Here is a 19558-nt window from a genome sequence, read left to right as displayed (position 1 = left end):
GAAAGAAAGAAAGAAAGAAAGAAAGAAAGAAAGAAAGAAAGAAAGAAGAAAGAGAAAAGAAAAAAAAGAGAGAAAGAAGAGAGAAAAAAAGAAAGAAAAGAAAGAAAGAAAGAAAAAGAAAGAAAGAAAGAAAAAGAAAGAAAGAAAAAAAAAGAAAGAAAAAAGTTGTGGTCTTTCTGATATTTATTTTTAAATTTTAAAACACTTTGGTTTAACTTAGAGGATCACTCTGACCTAGAGCATGGTCCATGAGTTTTGGAACACAGTTTTTTTTGTAAGAAAACTATGACTTGTATCTGCATTAATTTAGTGCTTCTATTGCACCTTCCACTGATAGTAGGAACTAGTTACATGGTATGCTAGTAATTACTTATCAAATTAAATTAAATGGAAGTTATTCTGTTTGGGGAGGTGGAAGGATGGAAGAAATGAGTAGACTGAATAGACAAACCAAATTGCTTCTAGAAAATTATTTGAAAATATTTTAAATGCTAAAAAATAGTTTCAGATGTATATTTTGTAAATTCACTGCATTCTAAGACTCTTAAACATAGGTTACAATCATAATTTTTGTAGGATTACATATTGTCTAGTCTTCATGATTATTGCTTTTTTCTTTTTAAATTTTTTTTTTTTTTTTTAGAGAGAGCATGTGGGGCTAGAGAGAGGGGAAGAGTGAGAGAGAGAATCTTAAGCTGATTCCATTCTCAGCAGGGAGTCCCATGTGGGCTCCATCTGGGGCTGGATCTCAGGACCCTGACATCATGACCCTGAGATCATGACCTGAGCTGAAATCAAGAGTCGGACACTTAACTGACTGAGCCACTCAGGTGTCCCTGCTTTTTTATTTTTCAGAAATTCTTTTCTAGAAAAATATTTTTCGGGGTGCCTGGGTGTCTCAGTCTGTTGAGCATCTGACTCTTGGTTTCTGCTCAGGTCGCAATCTCAGGGTTGAGCCCCAGGTAGGGCTTCACACTCAGCCTGGAGTCTACTTGTCCCTATCCCTCTCCCTGCTGTGCCATACCCCTCACCCCCATTTGCTAGCAAGCGTGCATGCTCGCACTCTATCTCTCTCAAATAAATAAAATCTTTAAAAAAAAATATTTTTCTATTCTATTACTAGTAATAAGATTCTTAAGAATAATAAGTAATCCCAAAATAATCTTATAAGAGAATTTAAATATGTTTTCATTTTTGTAGGCTTTAAAAAATTATATAGTCTGAGTAGAGAATTGACTATATATATATATTTTTAATTTTATTGTGTTATGTCAGTCACCATACAATACACCATTAGTTTTTGATGTAGTGATCCACGATCCATTGTTTTCATATAACACCCAGTGCTCCATGCAGTACGTGCCCTCCTTAATACCCATCACCAGGCTAACCAATCCCCCCTCCCCCCTCCCCTCTAAAACCCTGTTTGTTTCTCAGGTCCATAGTCTCTCATGGTTCATCTCTCCCTCCAATTACCCCCGCCCATTTTTCCCTTCCTTCTCTTAATATCCTCCATGTTATTCCTTATGTTCCACAAATAAGTGAAACCATATGATAATTGACTTTCTCTGCTTGACTTATTTCACTTAGCATGATCTTCTCCAGTCCCATCCATGTTGATGTAAAAGTTGGGTATTCATCTTTTCTGATGGCTGGGTAATATTCCATTGTATATATGGACCACATCTTCCTTATCCATTCATCTGTTGAAGGGCATCTCGGCTCTTTCTACAGTTTGGCTATTGTGGACATTGCTGCTATGAACATTGGGGTGCATATGGCCCTTCTTTTCACTACATCTGTGTCTTTGGGGTAAATACCCAGTAGTGCAATTGCTGGGTCATAGGGTAGCTCTATTTTTAAATTTTTGAGGCACCTCCACGCTGTTTTCCAAAGTGGCTGTACCAACTTGCATTCCCACCAACAGTGTAAGAGGGTTCCCCTTTCTCCACAACCTCTCCAACATTTGTTGTTTCTTTCCCTGTCCATTTTTGCCAGAGAATTGACTATATTTTTTTAAAGATTTATTTATTTATTTTAGAGAGCGCGAGATAGAGACCATGTGGGGGAGTGAGGAGGAGAGGGAGAGAAAGTCCCAAGCAACTCCAAGCTGAGCGCAGAGCCTGAGGTGGGGCTCGATCTCATAACCCTGAGATCACAACCTGAGCTGAAATCAAGATTCAGATGCCCAACTGACTGAACCACCCAGGTGCCTTGAGAATTGAATATTATAAGAAGAACTATAGCTTTCTATTCTGATTTTTTGTTGAAAGCATAACCATATTCCTCAGGTAGAAAATTTATTGGTATTATTCCAAGTAAGAACGGAAAGGACTCAAAGCAATCCATATTTTTTTTATTTTTATTTTATTTTATTTTATTTTTTTTAAAGATTTTATTTATTTATTTGAGAGAGAGAGAATGAGAGAGAGCAAGTACATGAGAAGGGGGAGGGTCAGAGGGAGAAGCAGACTCCCTGCCGAGCAGGGAGCCCGATGCAGGACTCGATCCAGGGACTCCAGGATCATGACCTGAGCCGAAGGCAGTCGCCTAACCAACTGAGCCACCCAGGCGCCCCAAAGCAATCCATATTTTTAATAGAATTAAATTGTAGGCAATTTACTTTCAAAAGAAATCTATACAATTATATATTCAATAAATATATTTTTGATTCCAGTATTTTCATGTTTTAAACATTTTTGGTGTATTTAAAAGTACCTGAAAACATTTTATTCCTATTTAAAGATTTCAAATTATGAAAGCAAAAAATTCCAATAGCTCAGAGACCAGAAGAATAACTAGCTAAAAAGTTAATCTCTTATGAACTGGCCGGCCATGCAAAAGGCAGGTAAATCCATCTCTTGATGACAAATACTTCCTCTTTGAAGTAAAACATGTACATGCAGACTTTTCCTTCCTTAACTTCTTGAGTCAGTTCATTCTGGCTCTTCTTTCTTTCTTTTCCCTCTTACCAGCTTTATTGAGATCTAATTCAAATTCATCCACCTAACATGTACAATTCAATGGCTTTTAGCATATTCACACAGTTGTTTATCCATCACCACAATCAATTTGAGAATCTATTTTTTGCCCAAGAAAATACTCTGTACTTTTTAGGCAGCATCCTCCCAACCCAGTCACCCCCAGTAATCTCTAATTTACTGTCTGTCTCTATGAATTTGCTTCTTCTAGATATTTCATGTAAGTGGAATCATACAGTATTTGTCCTTTTGTGTCTGGCTTATTTCATACTCATGTTGTAGATGATGTGTCAGAACTTCATTCTTTCTTATAAATGGTTGAATAATATTCCATTGTATGTATATACCACACTTTGTTTATCCGTTTATTAGTTGATGGGCACTTGTGTTGTTTCCATCTTTTGGTTATGTAAATAACTAACACAATGAGCATTTGCATACAAGTACCTGTTTGAGTCCTGTTTTGTATTCTTTTGGGTTTATACGCAGGGGTGAAATTGCTGGATCACATGGTAATTCAATGATAAGCTTTTGAGGAACCACCAAACTGTTCTCTATTGCAGCTGCATCATTTACATTCCAACGAGCAATGCAGAAGGGTTTCAATCTCCACATCCTTGTCAATACTTATTTTCTTCTTTTTCCTTTTGTTGTTTTAATTACAGCCTTTCTAGTACGTGTAATCTATCTCATTGTGGTTTTAGTTTTCATTTTTCTAATGATTACTGATGTTGACCAACTTTTCAAGTGCTTATTGGCCATTTGTGTATTTTTTTTGTGGAAATGTCTTTTTAAGTCCTTTGCCCACTTTTAAATTGGGTTGTTTATCTTGAGTTGTAGGAGTTCTTTATATATTCTGGGTATTAACTCCTTCTCAGATATAGGATTTGCAAATATTTCCTTCCATTCTGCAGATTGTCTTTTTACTCTTTTTTTTTTTAAAGATTTTATTTTTAACTAATCTCTATACCCATTGTGGGGCTCGGACTTACCACCCCAAGATCAAGAGTCACACGTTCCACCTACTGAGCCAGCCAGGTGCCCCGTCTTTTTACTTTTTTGATAACATTCTCTGGTGCACAAATTTTTTAATTTAGGTAAAGTCCAATTTATCAATTTTTTCCTTTTTTTACTTACAATTTTGTTGTCACATCTAAGGATCTGTTGCTAAATCCAAGGTCTTGAAGATTTACCCAAATGTTTTCTTCTAAGAGTTTTATGTCTTATATTTAGGTTGTTTAATTTTGAGTTAATTTTTTGTATATAGTATAAGGTAGGGGTCCAACCTCAATCCTTTGCATGTGAATATCCAGTTGGCCCAGCATCATTTATTGAAAAGACAGTTCTTTCTTCCTTTGATTGTCTTGGTATCTTTGTTTAAAATCAATTGACTGTAAATGTGAGGATGCATAGAGAAGTGCTATTTTGAGTTTATAGCAGAACATCTTTTTTCAGAGTAATATTGTGTATTACCTCTCAAGCATACAGGGACTTCAAGAGAGGTAAGATGAATTCTTAAAACAAAATATCTATTTTGCCAACAATCAGACATTTTCTCATTCCTCATTTTTCATTATTTTGAGTATTCCAAAACCTCAAACCTTTATTTACAAGTGTCCATGATTATTGTGTTTGCTGATATGCATGAAAGACAAAGCTCTACCTTAAACTAAGAACTGCAAATGGCCTTCGTATATTCTGTTGTAGCTACACATAATTTGACATTGCAAATTGAAAAGGTTCTATGCTGTGCACTTCCAGAAATTTACTGCAGTGCTACGTGCATAATGGGTACTCAATAAATGCATGGTAAAAGAATGAATAAATCTTTCTGAAGTAGATTTCTCTTAATTTCTTATGCAAAATATGTACTGATATATACACATTGTCGATATAATTTATTTCCCTTTATACGGGCCCCCGTCACTTTGATTTTTCAAAAATAACCTCATGTCCTTGTAATAGCTTTATCTTAGCCATTATAAATTATTAATTTTGCAGCATTCATTTTATACTAATAAATCCATCATGAAGCATCCCACAATATTCTCTGCATAGCAATGGGTTTCAGAGTCAGTTATGAATAGGAATTGAGTCTAGTTGTGAGAAATTAGTGACAATTCACAGGGGTCTGTGAAAAGAGCTGGCTTTATTAACTCAGGTGGTATCTCTTGCAGTGGCCACATTTCTACCCAGATGAATGACGGAGCATATGTTTTCTGACTTCCTTTTCTGTCAATAGATCTTCTTTGTCTGTAGTTATACCAAAACTGATGGATCATTTCTTTGAATGGTCTTGTGGTCAGAGTATACAGAATTGGGTTCAAAGCACTGTTGATAGGCAGAATAAAGATCACTACCCAAGAGGTTATGGTACCTAGAAGAGAAAAATGCAGTAGTTTTAGTGTTCAGAGATGTTTACAAGGTATAGAAACCCCTTTCCCTTGTTTCTCCCCCAACCCCCTTTTGAGTTTTAATTTTTTCCCTTTGATGTCACATAATTAAATACCAAGTCTAATGTGTTTCCAGGGTGTCTTTCCAGGGTGCCAGTGTTTGAGGGGAGTGCTGGTGCTGCAAAAAAACAGGGTTCTTTGCTAAGTAGCTTTTCTTGAATACATCCATAAAAGTATTCCATTAGGTAGAAACATTTTCCACCAAGTGATTGCATATTATTGTGATATGATTCCATTTTAGGAAAAGCAGTATCGTTTAGCATTCAAATCATACCTTTTCCAGTATTTTAATTGCTGGATAGTACATATAGTGTTTCTCAAAATATATAGATACATTTCTGCTATTTCTTTGGTTTTAAAAATAAGTATGCATTTTTAGACCTTTGACTAGATATTTCGGTAAAAACATTGTTGGCTAAACTTATCTTAAAAATCACTGTAGTACATAGGTAACTACCAAAAGTTCAGATTTGTTATTATAATTTAATTGATGCTATTTTCCCTCTTTGTTGTTTATAAAATGTAAGATACTATTACCACCAACCATAGGATAAAACAAAATTAAAATTGTATGTTTATAACTTTTAAAAATGTGAATATATACTGCACTATACTTATAATTAACAGCATTTTGCACATTTTTTATTGTGATAAAATATACATAACATAAAATTTACCACTTTAATCATTTTTAAGCGTGCCATTCAGTGGCAATAAGTACATTCATAGTGTTGTGCAACCATCACCACCATCCATCTCCAGAACTTTTTCATCTTCCCCACTGAAAACTCCATACCTATTAAACAATAACTTTTCACTCCCTCTCCTCCCAACCCCTGACAACACATTCACAAACTTTCTGTCTCTATGAATTCGACTACTCTGGTTACCTCCTACAGTGGAATCACACAATATTTTCCTTTTGTGACTGGCTTATTTCCCTTAGCATGATGTCTTCAAGGTCCATCCATGTCGTACCATGTTTCAGAATTTCCTGCCTTTATAAAGCTGAGTAATAAACCATTTTGTGTGTATAACACACTTTGTTTATCCATGCATCCATCGATGGACACTTGGGTTATTTCCAGCTTTTGGCTATCGTGAATAATGCTGCTATGAACCTGGGTGTACCAATGTCTGTTTGAGTTCTTGCTTTTAATTCCTTTAATTCCCAGAATTGGAATTGTTGGGTCATATGGTATTTCTATGTTTAATTTTTTGAGGAACCACCATGCTGTTTTCTATAGCAGCTGTGCTATTTTACATTCCTACCAGTGATGCACAAGAGCTACAATCTCTCCAAATCCTCACCAGTTTGTGTTATTTTCTGTGTTTTTGATAGTAGCTATCCTAATGAGTGTGATGTACATTATTTTTAAATACCAAGAATGCATTCTTCAATCATCCCTCACACTCTGGGGTAATGTTCTCTAAATTGCTATGTAATCTGGGAAGAAAAATGTCTTATGTTCTCAAAAAAAATGAAGTAAAAAAAAGAAAAAAAATGAAGTAAATATTTGATAGTCATTTTCACCTGTTCGGTCATCTTAAGCATGACATTATCAGAATTACAAAACACAGAGTGTTATTTATTTGAGTTGTTACTTTGTTCCAATAATAATTGTGTTTTAGGCATTTACGGAAATAACTGAGCTGTTTCCTCCCAGTAAACTTTTGACTGATGAACAGAGCCTGAAATACATGTAACTCTGACTTACAATTCTTAAAATGAGTTGGTGTTAAGGATCTTAATTTTCTTTCTTAGAGGAACACTGCAGAGACAGACTTATTAATTTTTTACAGAAAGAAAAAAAAAAGTTGTACCTGGTATTTCTACCTGAAGCAATGAAAGAAATTTCAGTACAAAAATGGGTATCCAGCATAATGCATCAGTAAATACAATAAAGAAAAACCGTTTGGCAAGGATCATCTCTTTTTTAACTTGATTCCGTATTTCAGTTGCTGTTATGGCACTTTGACGAATGCTGTAAAACATGCTTCCATAGGAAAAAACTATGATGATAAATGCCGCCAAGTTAACACCTGTTTAGAACGTAAAGATTATTATTGATGTGTATTAGCATCCTTTCAAAACAAACACACATACTCTTAGCTGTTTGAACATGAATATGTTTTTTTGTTCTTCATAAGAATTACTAAGGTACACAAAAATAATGAATTTTTTAAAAATTTGAAGTAATGTTGAACTAATGAGGATTAAGGGAATTTTAATTTAAAAATGGCATATTAAAATGAGATTATAGTGATTCAGTGAATATCCTGGGTCTTTTAAATTAATCTTTATAGTTTTTTTAAATCATTCAATTAGTTTAAGTTATACTTTGAGAATATATATATATATATATTTTTTTTTTTTCTTTACCCTCCCCCCCGAGAATATTTTTTACAAGAGAAAAACACTTGTATGTCTATTTTCAAGGCAAAGACTTGTGTGGCTATTTTGAATTTGTTCATATTATAAGTGCAAAGGGTTAAAATATGTTTTATTTAGTATTATTAGGGTGACTGCCCAAAATACAAGTATTTACTGTTTTGTCTTTTATTAAGGAGCATGTTGGAATTTATATGATAAAGTGGTAATTCAGGGCAAAAAATCCCTTTAGGGATATTCTGACAGAATTCGTCCCAATGTCAGTGAGAAAAACTGGTTAGAAGATCTGAAATAAAAATTTATAAACATTAGAAGAAATAATGAAACTGACATTATGATTTATTCTAGTCATTAAATAAAAGGACTTATAATCCAGGGTTTCTCACCAAGCAAAATTGTCACTGAATAAATCTGGGCTCCAGTACTTCTGGTATCTTCTGAATGAAGAGGGAAACACACTCCATTGGTGCCATAGTAGTTTTTGAAAAATTCCTTATTGGTCAATGGAATGAGAGCCACTATAAACCCAGTAATCCAAATGAGAATCAGAACCATAATTGTTCTGCGTTTTCTAGGTCTTAAACACCTAAAAGGATAGACAATGCAGATATATTTTTCCAGTGTCAGAAATGTTAGCAGTAACACTGATACTTCAGTGGACAGAATGGCCAAAGATCCCACAAGCTGACAGTGAATACTCTCCATCCACAGCTGCGCATGCTTGTTGTATTCTCCACGAAACTTTAGGTCAAAGGCTCCGATCAGAAACAGATATATTCCCATTAGGCAGTCAGCACCTATAGGATCAGTAGATGTTGCAAATTTAGAGAAATAAATAGGTATAATGGAATTAACAATAACTGGTAATATTTTTAGTATTAGCAAAAAATGCCTAATTTACTTCCATCTTAGGAGGAGGTACTTTGATTCTAACAGTTCATTTATGGGTAAGGACCTCTTCAGCAACTCTCTTCAAAAACCACTCTTATAGCACCCTCTATAGCTAATTATGTAATTATTTCCTCTGTTTTTAAAAATTTTCAAGTCTGTGTGAGCAGGGATTTTGTCTGTTTTGTTTTCCATTCTGGTCTCATCACCTAGAGGTGTTGTTGAGTAAATGGATAAAATGCAATTATGTTGAGGGGCGCCTGGGTAGCTTAGTCGGTTAGGTGTCTGCCTTCAGCTCAGGTCATGATCCCGAGGTCCTGGGATTGAGCCCAGAGTCAGGCTCCCTGCTCAGTGGGGAGTCTGCTTCTCCCTCTGCCTGCCACTCCTCCTGCTTGTGCTCACACTCTCTCAAATAAGTAAATAAAATCTTTAAAAAAATGCAATTATGTTGAGCATTCAATTAGGGACCAATATAGGGATGTTATTATTTGGATCACTTCTTCTGCTGAAATATGCTCCTAGCTTAACAAGCTAAGGATATCATCCAAAATCCTAGAAAAAATAATTCAGAAGTTGTTGTGATAGACTAATGACTATGAATTTTGGGGTCTATAATTTAGATGATATGCATAATTAAGAAGAGCTCTATAGGGGCACCTGGGTGTCTCAGTCAGTTAAGCGTCTGCCTTCAGCTGAGGTCATGATCCCTAGGTCGTGAGATAGAGCCCCACATGGGGCTCCCTGTTCACCGGGGAGCCTGCTTCTCCCTCTCCTCTACCACTCCCCCTGCTTGTGCTCTCTTGCTCTCTCTCTCATATAAATAAATAAATAAAATCTTAAAAAAAAAAAAGTGGTCTATAGTCAGTATAATTTTGAAGGGCTTAAGTTATTTACCCAGAGCTGGTCTAAGCAAACCTGTTCTCTCTGATTCTCTCTTCCCATTTTTACATCTCTCTCTGTCTCTTTTTAGGCTCCCCCATGCCCAAAATCAGTTGTTAATGTGATGCACTATTTGGTGATTTTGCTTTTTAAGCAAACATTTCATATCAGAGAGTAGGTGAGATTTTTTGACTACATAGGCAATCTACACAAGGTTTCTGAAATCACATCACTGTATAAATCATAAAGCTGTCCCTAATCCTTAAACACTGAAGTTATATTCTAGCCTTCACCAGAGAAATTGAGCATACTCAAAATTTTGTAATTAACAATACAAAGTAGTAACTAATTTCTGACTTCTATTTCTTAGGTAGCTTGCAATGAATGAAACAAACATTAGACTTTGAATGAGCCTGGGGGGAAGACATGGACAGCACACATAAAGCAAAACATCATGTAGATTGATACTCGCTGGAGAAAGTATGAATACATTGTAGGCCACTTGACACAATGAACAGCCTGACCACTTGCTTATTTCTTGCTTATTTTTCTTTGTAGTCCTCATTTAACGCAGTACTCTGCAGTCACATTTCAAAAACTTAAAAAAAATTTAATACTATGTAAAAACATTTTCTTATTCAAATATTTCAAATTACGAATGGAAGAGATTTTAGTAGCACAGAAACCAGAAAAACAGCTATCAGTTAAGTCAATATCTATGATCCAGACATGCAAACAAAAAAGTAAATACAATTCTGAGTGTAAAAATATGACCGTGAAAAGTTGCCATTTTATTCATAGTAGAAGAGTTTATATGCTTTAACAAAACATGCCTTCAGAGAAGAAAACTAATGAACGAGATATTCTTTATGAGACAAAACTAATAAACAAGACCTTCATTAATCTGTGTAAGGTAACTGAATTTTCCCTGTTTCAAATACTTACTTTCCTTCTCACCAAAGTCATTTTATTTTCATTACAGTGAATGTGAAAACAACATATAAGCAAAAAGGAGAAAAATGTAAAATCTTGTAATTCTACCAGTCTGTTTACTTATTTTTAATACCAGTGTTTTTATGTATTTCAAAACTATAATTCTTCTTCAATCAGGAAATACTCACAGCAGAGAGAAATGATTGACATGGCATGTAGCTTGTTCTCAGACCTGATACAAGGTCTCATACAAATGACAAAGATGTTTCCAAAACATGTAACTGCAGATACAACCCAGACAAACACTCTCTGAATAATGTTTGCCAAGAGGTTTTCTAGAGATGAGATCCCATCAGTGTTTGGTTTACAGCTGCGAACATGGGGTGCATACCCACAGTACTGGAATTTCTTAAAATATCTGATGCACAAAGAGAAAGTTAAATAAGATTTTAAATTTAATTCAGTGTCACTATACATTCATATTTCTTTTCTACATTTTCTCAGTAGAAAGAAAATGTCTTAATATGAGGCTCACAGTCATGGAAAACATTAAGGATACTAAAGGTTTATATTTTAATTCTTGTGAACTTGATTTCACTGCAAAAGAATATGTGGGTCAGAGCAGCAAATAGGCATCATGAATATACAAGTGTGCGACATGCCTGAAAACATAAATAAACCATTAGCATGGGATCAAGAGAATTAATCCATCTAAGGGAACTTTTATTGGATTTTTAGTGTTTACATAGCTCCTATTGTTGCTTCATCTAATCTTTTCAGCCCTCTGGGGAAGAGGAAGCCAAATGTTTTCTCCTCTGGCTTCTGAGGCTTTTCTATTATAGAAGTTATTATGTGAGCTGTACCTGCCTGTTCACATGCTTATCTCTCGACCAGATTGTGGTACGTAATAAGGTGTTCAATAAATATTTGTTGAGTTAATTTTTTCATCAATAGAGAGACCTCTCGTGTTGATGAAGACACTACCCAGATAACCAGTAATGGCTACTGTGTTACCAGCAACACCAACACCATTTATTGAGCATCTTCTAGGTATCAGGAATCAATTCTCAAATCAACTCCATGAGCAAGGTATTAGCATCACCATAGGAGGAGATGAATCTTCAGTGGAGGCAAATTATTTGCTATGAAATTTTCTAATAAATGTAGAAATTGGAGATCAAATTAGATCTATTTGCCTCCAACGCTATGTACTCTGGCAAAAATTATAAACGATCTTTATAGTATAGAGAGCTGGAGTAATATAAGATAAAAGCTTGACAATTACAGTATATTGTCCTGTTTTTAACTCTTGCTGCCTGAATTCCTTAGATCTGATATGGTTTCTGCCCAATTCAAGTCTGTTCCTTGAGTTGTTTCTTGGGTTTTATGAGCTATACCATTTTCTCCCGATAAACTATGTTTGGCTTACATTAGTCCGAGTGGTATGTGTTGTGTGCAATTAAAGAAACTTTTATAAGCATCTCTCTGAAGAGTTATGGAAAACAAAAGAATGTCCTGCGTTAGACTTAAAATATAAGCAAAATTATAGAGTGATGTTGGCTGACATGACACTTTCTAAATTGTCGACACTTAATTACCCTGGCACGGAGATCATTCTAACCTCTGCTGTAAGACTGCATTCAATTAAAGAAAAATGTTTCCAAAGCATGGAATCAATGGTACCATAATACACACTGTTTGAATAAAAGATTTTTCAAAGCTTGCCATTTTATCCATACACACTTGCTCCAATCATGTCCTGACATTGGCAGCAATTTTTACTGAGGATTTCTCCATACTTTCCTCATTTACAGCAATTATTTATTTACAATTATTTTGTGTTGCTTATATAAGTTCCTATTTCTTCACCTGGTAACACGTAGACCATGTGTGCGAATTACTAGCTCATCAGACAAATATCACTATGTATGAATGGTATCAGTGCTAAGGAGAGCTTATAAGACTGAGTGTGTTCTCTTCACACTCATGTTCTCTGACATTTAAAAAATCACCTTTGATTCTACCAAACCATGGAACACTAAAAATCATCCCACCCAATAGCAACACTTCAAGAATAATATTGTTTAGGCAAATGAGTCGGCGGAAAATTTGATAGATTGGATGCATTGGGTATGGATGTATTAGCACAGTGCACGTGGAAACATAAGATTGAAATCAAGGTGAAAAACAAGAAAAACATCTGCTTACATGTGAGAGAGATTCATTAGAGGTCTAAACATCCTGTGTTGGATATTTGAAATTTCAATTCCTTCCAGGCTGCTAAAAATATCAAATTAATTATCAAAATAACATATATCACAAGGGTGTAATAAAACGAGTTTTTGTGAAGGACAGTTAAATAAAATGCTGTCAGTTAACACTGATTGTGAACCAAACGTTAATGCTCAGCCTGCCCTATGCACTTACTTCCCCAACTCCTTTTTGATTCTGACATTTTTACACAAATATCTCCTCTATTTGAATTTTTTTGATCCTTACAGATCATAACACATGCTTTGTGCATAGTAACTACTCAATAAGGGTTTGTGGAATAAATGAACACACATTATCTTTTAGATAATATTACAATAGCAGAGAGGTTTGACATTTTTCTAATAATTTTTAAATAATATATTTTTTTCTAATAAGATGCCATTTTACTGAGAGAACATTTAAATTAAATGAACTGAAGTTTATCTTTTAAAGGCAATTCTTAGACCATAACAGATTTGTGTGTGTGTGTGTGTGTGTGTGTGTGTGTGTGTGTGTGTGTGTGGTGTAAGTACTGATTTATATAATCTAGAATATTGCATCTTTGGGATAACGATGGCTATAATAAAATCCTAGATACCAGTGCTAATGGAGAAATGAATATGCAGAGTTGCCTTCAGAAGATCAAAGCAAACAATCTAAGCTCATGGTGATTACAGAAAAATATAAAATCATTATCTGATTTTTAGTTTATAAACTTGTAAGATAAAACTATCTGTTTGTTCATAGTCTAGTGAGCACTCATATGGTTTCGTGGTGTTTAACTCATATCCTGGGAATAAAGCTTCTGATTTGAAAGATTGTATAAATTTTATTTTATAAAATTTATTAGCTATTAGTATATAAATAACAATTTCATCATAAAACTATCCCCATAGGTATATACTTACAGAGACTTGAGTTTGACAAGATCATCAAATTGATCTGCTTGAATTTTCTGGATTGGGTTATAGGAAAGATTCCTGTTTTTAAAAAAAAAGGCAGCAATAGGTCATTTCTAGAAACTGCTTAAGTAAAGAGAAAGTGTTATCTGTTGACTGGATTACTTTTAAACATTAACAAAAAAAGTGTAGTAACAACACTTGCCTTACAGAGTTCATCAAATATTTAAATGAATGAGTGGAGATAAAACACCTAGAATTGTGCCTGGCTCTTAATTAACACTATGATTTTATTAGTGAGTGGGAGCTAAGACAACATAAGAATGAAAGTGGACTTGTCAAGAAATGGCTCTCACCATAGACACAGTAGGGTGCTCTGCAAGAAACCACACATACCTCACCTTTTGCTTAAGATCTCATTTAGTTAAATGAAAAACAATCTCATTTTGTCAAAATTTGAACTGATGGAATCACCCTGAATACTTTTTACAATAAATCTTACGCCAAAGAGTGACATTTGTGCTAATGATTTGTGAGGCATGAAATGAGAAGTAAAAGGCTATAGCTGGGAACAAAGAGATAGAGACCAGAGTTACAGTGCCGCTCAATTTCGATAGAAAAGAATTTCAGAATCTTTGTAAAAAAAAAAAAAAAAACCTTGAGACAAAAATCATTGATTAAAGGGAGCTTCTCAGGGCAAATTCTCTTAGAGAAATTTATTCGAGTTTAGATCGTTAGTTAGGTGGGGAAGCTTCTGGGAGGCGGTGATTGTAGAAAGAGTGGAAGAATGACAATGAAAATTGAGTTGTATAAAGAAACAAAGTGGACTCAACAGTCTAGGACTAGAAGGAAACTATCTGAACACAATACCGGCCATATATGAAAAGCCCACAGCTAACATCATCCTCAATGGTGAAAGGCTGAAAGCTTTTCCTCCAAAATCAGTAACTAGACCAGGATGACCACTTTTGCTTCTATTCAACATAGTATTGGAAGTCTGGCCAGAGTAATTAGGCAAGGAAAAAAAAAAAAGGCATTCAAATTTGAAAGGGAGAAGTAAAATTATCTCTGTTCACATATGACATGATACTGTATGTAGAAAACCCTAAAGATTTCACATACACACAGAATTGTTAGAACTTATAACTAAATGCAGCAAAGTTGCCAAATACAAAACTACTACACAAAAATTGAATGTGTTTTTATACACTAACAATGAACAATCCAAAACGGAAATGCAAAAGGTAATTCGATTTACAATAGCACCAACAGAATCAAATATTTAGGAATAAACTTAACCAAGGAAGTGAAAGACTTGTGTTTGAAAATAAAATGTTGCCAAAAGAAATTTGAAAAGACACTGTATGTTTATGGATTAGCAGACTTAATGTTGTCAAGATGTCAAACTCCCTGGGGCGCCTGGGTGGTGCAGTCAGTTATGCATCCAACTCTTGGTTTTGGCTCAGGTCTTGATCTCAGGGCTGTGATCTTGGGCTCCTGCGATTGAGCCCCAGGTCTGGCTCCACACTGAGTGCAGAGTCTGCTTAAGATTCTCTCTCTCCCTCTGCCCTCCCCTCCACTCCCGTGCTCTCTCTCTAAAATAAATAAATACATGTTAAAAAAAAAAAAGATGTCAATACTCCCCAAAGTGACCCATTGATTCAGTGCAATCTCTGTCGCAGTCCTAATACTTTTGGCATAGAGAGAAAAATCCATTCTGAAATTTGCATGGAATCTCATGGGAGCTTGAATAGCTAAAACAATTTTGAAAAAGAACAAGGCTGGAGGCTTAACACTTCCTAATTTCAAAACTTATTACAAAGCTACAGTAATCAGTACCAGGTAGTACTGTTACAAAGACAAGTGTATAGGCCAATGGAATAGGATAGAGAGCACAGGAATAAACCCTTATATATATGGTGTCAAGACTGTTCAGTGGGGGAAAGGACAGTCTTTTCAACAAATGGAGCTGGGAAAACCAGATTACTATCCACATACAAAAGAATGAACTTAGAACTTACCTTACATCATGTATAAAATTAACACAAAATGGATCAAAGACCTAAATATAAAAGCTACAACTATAAAACTCTTAGAAAAAAAACATAGGGGAAAAGCTTCAGGGCACTGGATTAAGCAATGATTTCTTGTATACAACACCAAAAGCATAGGCAATGACAACAAAATAGAAAAATTTGACTACATGTAAATTAAAAACTTTTGTATGTCAAAGGAGACTATCAACAGTGTAAGGGCAATTTACCGAATAGAAGAAAATACTTGCAAATCATATATCTGAAAAGGATTTAATATCTAAAACATATAAAGAATTCCTACAATTCAACAACAGAAATCAACCCAATTAAAAAGATGGGCAAAAGACTTGAATAGACACTTCTCCAAAGAAGATATATGGCCAATAAGCCCATGAAAAGATGTTCAACATCATTAACCATTAGGGAAATGCAAATCAAAACCACAATGACTTTCACATCCATTAGGATGAATATAACCCCCCAAAATAGAAAAGAACAAGTGTTGTTGAAGATGTAGAGAAATTGGAACACCCGTGCACTGCTAGTAGGAATGTGAAACGGTGTAGCTGCTTGGAAATCAGTGTGCTGTTTCCTCAAAAAGTTAACATGGAATTACCGTATGATCCAGCAATTTTACTTCTGGGGCTATATACTGAAAAGGATTGAAAGAAAGGTCTCAAACAGATATTTGTACACCCATGTTCATAGCATTACTCACAATAGCTAAAAGGTGGAAGGAACCCAAGTGTCCATTAATGGATGAATGGATAAACACAATGTGATATATATATATCACATATATATATAACACACATATATATATATGTCACATTATATATATAGTGAATTACTATTCAGAATAATATTATGAATTAATGCTATTATTCAGAATAATATCCAGAAATTCTGACACATGCTATAAAACGTATGCACCTTGAAGACATTATGCTAAGTGAAATAACCAGTCACAAAAGGTCAACTATTGAATGATTCCATCTATATGGGGTACCCAGAATAGTCAAATTAATAAAAACAGAACAGAGATGCTGGTCAGGGGAGGTGATGAGGAGATATTGTTTAATAGGTATGGAGTTTCAGTTTGGGAGGATGAAAAAGTTCTGGAGGTGGATGGTGGAGATGGTTGTACAACATGAATGTACTTAATATCACTGAACTGTATGTTTAAAATGGTTAAAATGCTAAATTTTGTGTTACGTATGTTATTACAATTTAAAAGATAAAAGACATTAAAACAAATAAAGAAGTGAAACGACAAAATTAGTATCAGTCTTACAATTGTGAGAGCTCCTTCAGATCCTTAAATACTTGCGGTGGAAGATTTTCAATCTTATTACTTCCTAAATCCCTAGGGAAATAATTGCAACCATGTCATATCAGTTTCTTAAGACTTTATTCATTGTTCTGTAATTTGTTAGGAAATGATTATACAACTTTTTAACAGTGCTGTTAGTGAGTTACACTAATTACCAGAAGTCTAAAAGTTTTAGAAAAGCGAGTGTAATGGGAAAATATAAAAATAATTTATCCCATTTCATCACTTCTTCAGAGACAAATGCTTGCTGGTATTTTTCTATTTTCTAATTTAATTAATGTATGTGTTGTGCCTCTTTCCCCTTCCCTTCATTCCCTTCTTCCTTTTACATTAGAGTAGGACTATGATTTGGAGCCTTAATTTTTGCACAGTTCAAACCCAAGTTGTTCAAGGGTCGACTGTAGTGGCTAGTCCAAACTTTAGCAAAATCCAATTGAGAAAATTAATAGTAAAACATGAAAAAATTGTCTGAAGGACATGTACTTCATCCATTGCCCAACATATATTTTATTCTGATAATCAGCTACTATGTGCTCGGGCCACAAAGCTTTGGTTTATCAGAACGTTGTTTTAATGCCCTTTGGAACTGGGTCACTGATCTTAAAAAAAGGACAGTGTAGACAATTGATTTAACTTATGTCTGTCTTCCATTATTATAGGTTGGCATGTTATCCAAGGATGTCTAATTTCTTTGTGGATCCAAGATTATCTTTTATTTCCAGAATTAGCAAAGTATGTCTTTTTATCTTATAGTCTCTGAATCCTAACTCTTTAAGAAACTTAAAAACAAATATGCTGTTCCTCTCTAGCAGTGGGACAGAGTGATGTAGGATGTATTTTATTTATTAAATTTACCCTGACTTTATTATTTCTTTGTAGCTGTGTTTCCTTTATCTCATTTTCCTCAAGTAGTTATTATATATATATATTAATGTGTATTTTTGTAAGCTATATAGAGTTCATTTATGGCTCAAAGTACATACAAATAATGCTAGGAAAAGAGATAAATATTTCTCAAATGTATAAAAGCATATATGTGTAACAAGTTTGAACTAAAACCGTAGAAACAAAAGTCTTATCAAACTTACAATTCATCTAGCTTCTGGAGAGGTGCAAAAGTATTTTCATTTAGGTGATTAATTTCGTTTTTCCTCATTACCCTGAAAGTAAAAAGAAAAATATGTTGTGGCTCCTTGAGATAAGAGATAAATGAGTTTTTGGAGGGAAGATTAACAACCTGAAAAAAAAAAAGATAATTATATATAGTGCATTTTCACATCATGTATTTTGTGGTATGGTTACTTACCCAGTCTAATTTTAGTTTTAAATTTCTCAAGTCTTTTAATGATGATAAAAATAAAATATTATTCAAATTTTTAAGTGAGGTAGGGAAGAACTCTGCAAGGGAAATAGTGAAAATGTGAACCCTTGAGAATACAGACTGAACCTCATGCACCGGGAGCTGTATTAGAGTCGCCTCTTCTTCAGTCCGCCTAGCACGTCTCTAACAGAATACCCCGCGCGCACGCGCACAGTAGCACTCATATGCATCTGGTAGCTGATGCGACTTGGGGTGCAGTTGCCTAAGGATGTCTAATCTAAACTGGACCAATTCAGAAGATCTCTAGTTTGGGATGTTGAACCAGACTATATGTAATTCTTTTTTTTTTTTTTTTTTTAAAGATTCGTTTATTTATTTGACAGAGAGCGCGAGAGCGCACAAGCTGGCTCCCAGCTGAGCGGGGAGCCCCCACTCCAGGCTCAATCCCAGGACCGAGATCATGACCTGAGCCGAAGACAGATGCTTAACGGACTGAGCCACCCAGTTGCCCCACAGACTGTATGTACTTCTTGACCAGTACATTTCTGCACTGATCTCATGTATTATGAGCCAGCATAAAGGGGTAACTCATGGAAAAGTTTTAAAATCCCGTGGCCTGGGTTGCTCAGTCCGTTAAGCGTCTGTCTTCGGCTCAGGTCACGATCCCAGCATCCTGGGATCGAGCCCTATATGGAGTTGTTTGCCCAGCGGGGAGCCATCTTCTCCCTCTACCTGCAGTTCCCCCTGCTTGTGCTCTCTCTCTCTCCGACAAGTAAATAAATAAGATCTTTTTTTAAAATGTCTTAAAATGTTTCCAATTCTTTAAATGTGTGATATTCTCAGAGGTTGGCCTTGTTCCATCTTGAAGTATTTATTTTCTCTCTGCTCTCCAAACCATTACCACCTCCTGCCAGTATCCCTAGAGCAGAAAAGCACAGGCCCCTGCCAAGAGGAAACTCAAAAATGATTTCCTCACACAGAGGCTTCTTTAAGAACAAATAAAAGTAGAACAGCAAAGAAGTTGCAAGTTTTGGTCTATGTCCTTCAGGCGCAATTTGGTTTCTTTTGGGCAGTTAGTAGGAACTGTTTTGCATGACTGATATAAAGCATCCCGCACCTGAAGACTGCTGAGCTCACTGTGCAAGAGTTCAAACATCTTAGTGGCTTGAACTCATTGGAATGGGGGATGC

At 35.0% G+C, this 19558-nt stretch overlaps 1 protein-coding gene across 1 annotated transcript in view; it reads right to left on the bottom strand.

The window, feature by feature from the left end:
- Window positions 1-4056: 4056 nt before the first annotated feature.
- Window positions 4057-19558, bottom strand: part of RXFP1 (relaxin family peptide receptor 1) — a 98319-nt gene continuing 82817 nt past the window's right edge. The window contains exons 11-18 of the mRNA XM_032413076.1: window positions 18136-18207; window positions 17009-17080; window positions 13688-13759; window positions 12735-12806; window positions 10715-10944; window positions 8213-8623; window positions 7259-7477; window positions 4057-5358 (exon numbers count right to left, since the gene is read on the bottom strand). Coding sequence (XP_032268967.1) covers window positions 5078-5358; window positions 7259-7477; window positions 8213-8623; window positions 10715-10944; window positions 12735-12806; window positions 13688-13759; window positions 17009-17080; window positions 18136-18207 — 1429 coding nt within the window. The 3' untranslated portion in view covers window positions 4057-5077. The remainder of the gene's footprint in view (window positions 5359-7258; window positions 7478-8212; window positions 8624-10714; window positions 10945-12734; window positions 12807-13687; window positions 13760-17008; window positions 17081-18135; window positions 18208-19558) is intronic.

The sequence above is a fragment of the Phoca vitulina genome, unplaced genomic scaffold, assembly GCF_004348235.1.
Source record: "Phoca vitulina isolate PV1807 unplaced genomic scaffold, GSC_HSeal_1.0 scaffold14, whole genome shotgun sequence".
NCBI lineage: Eukaryota > Metazoa > Chordata > Mammalia > Carnivora > Phocidae > Phoca > Phoca vitulina.
Note: the sequence above shows the minus strand (reverse complement) of the source record. Positions and strands in the feature narration are given on the sequence as shown.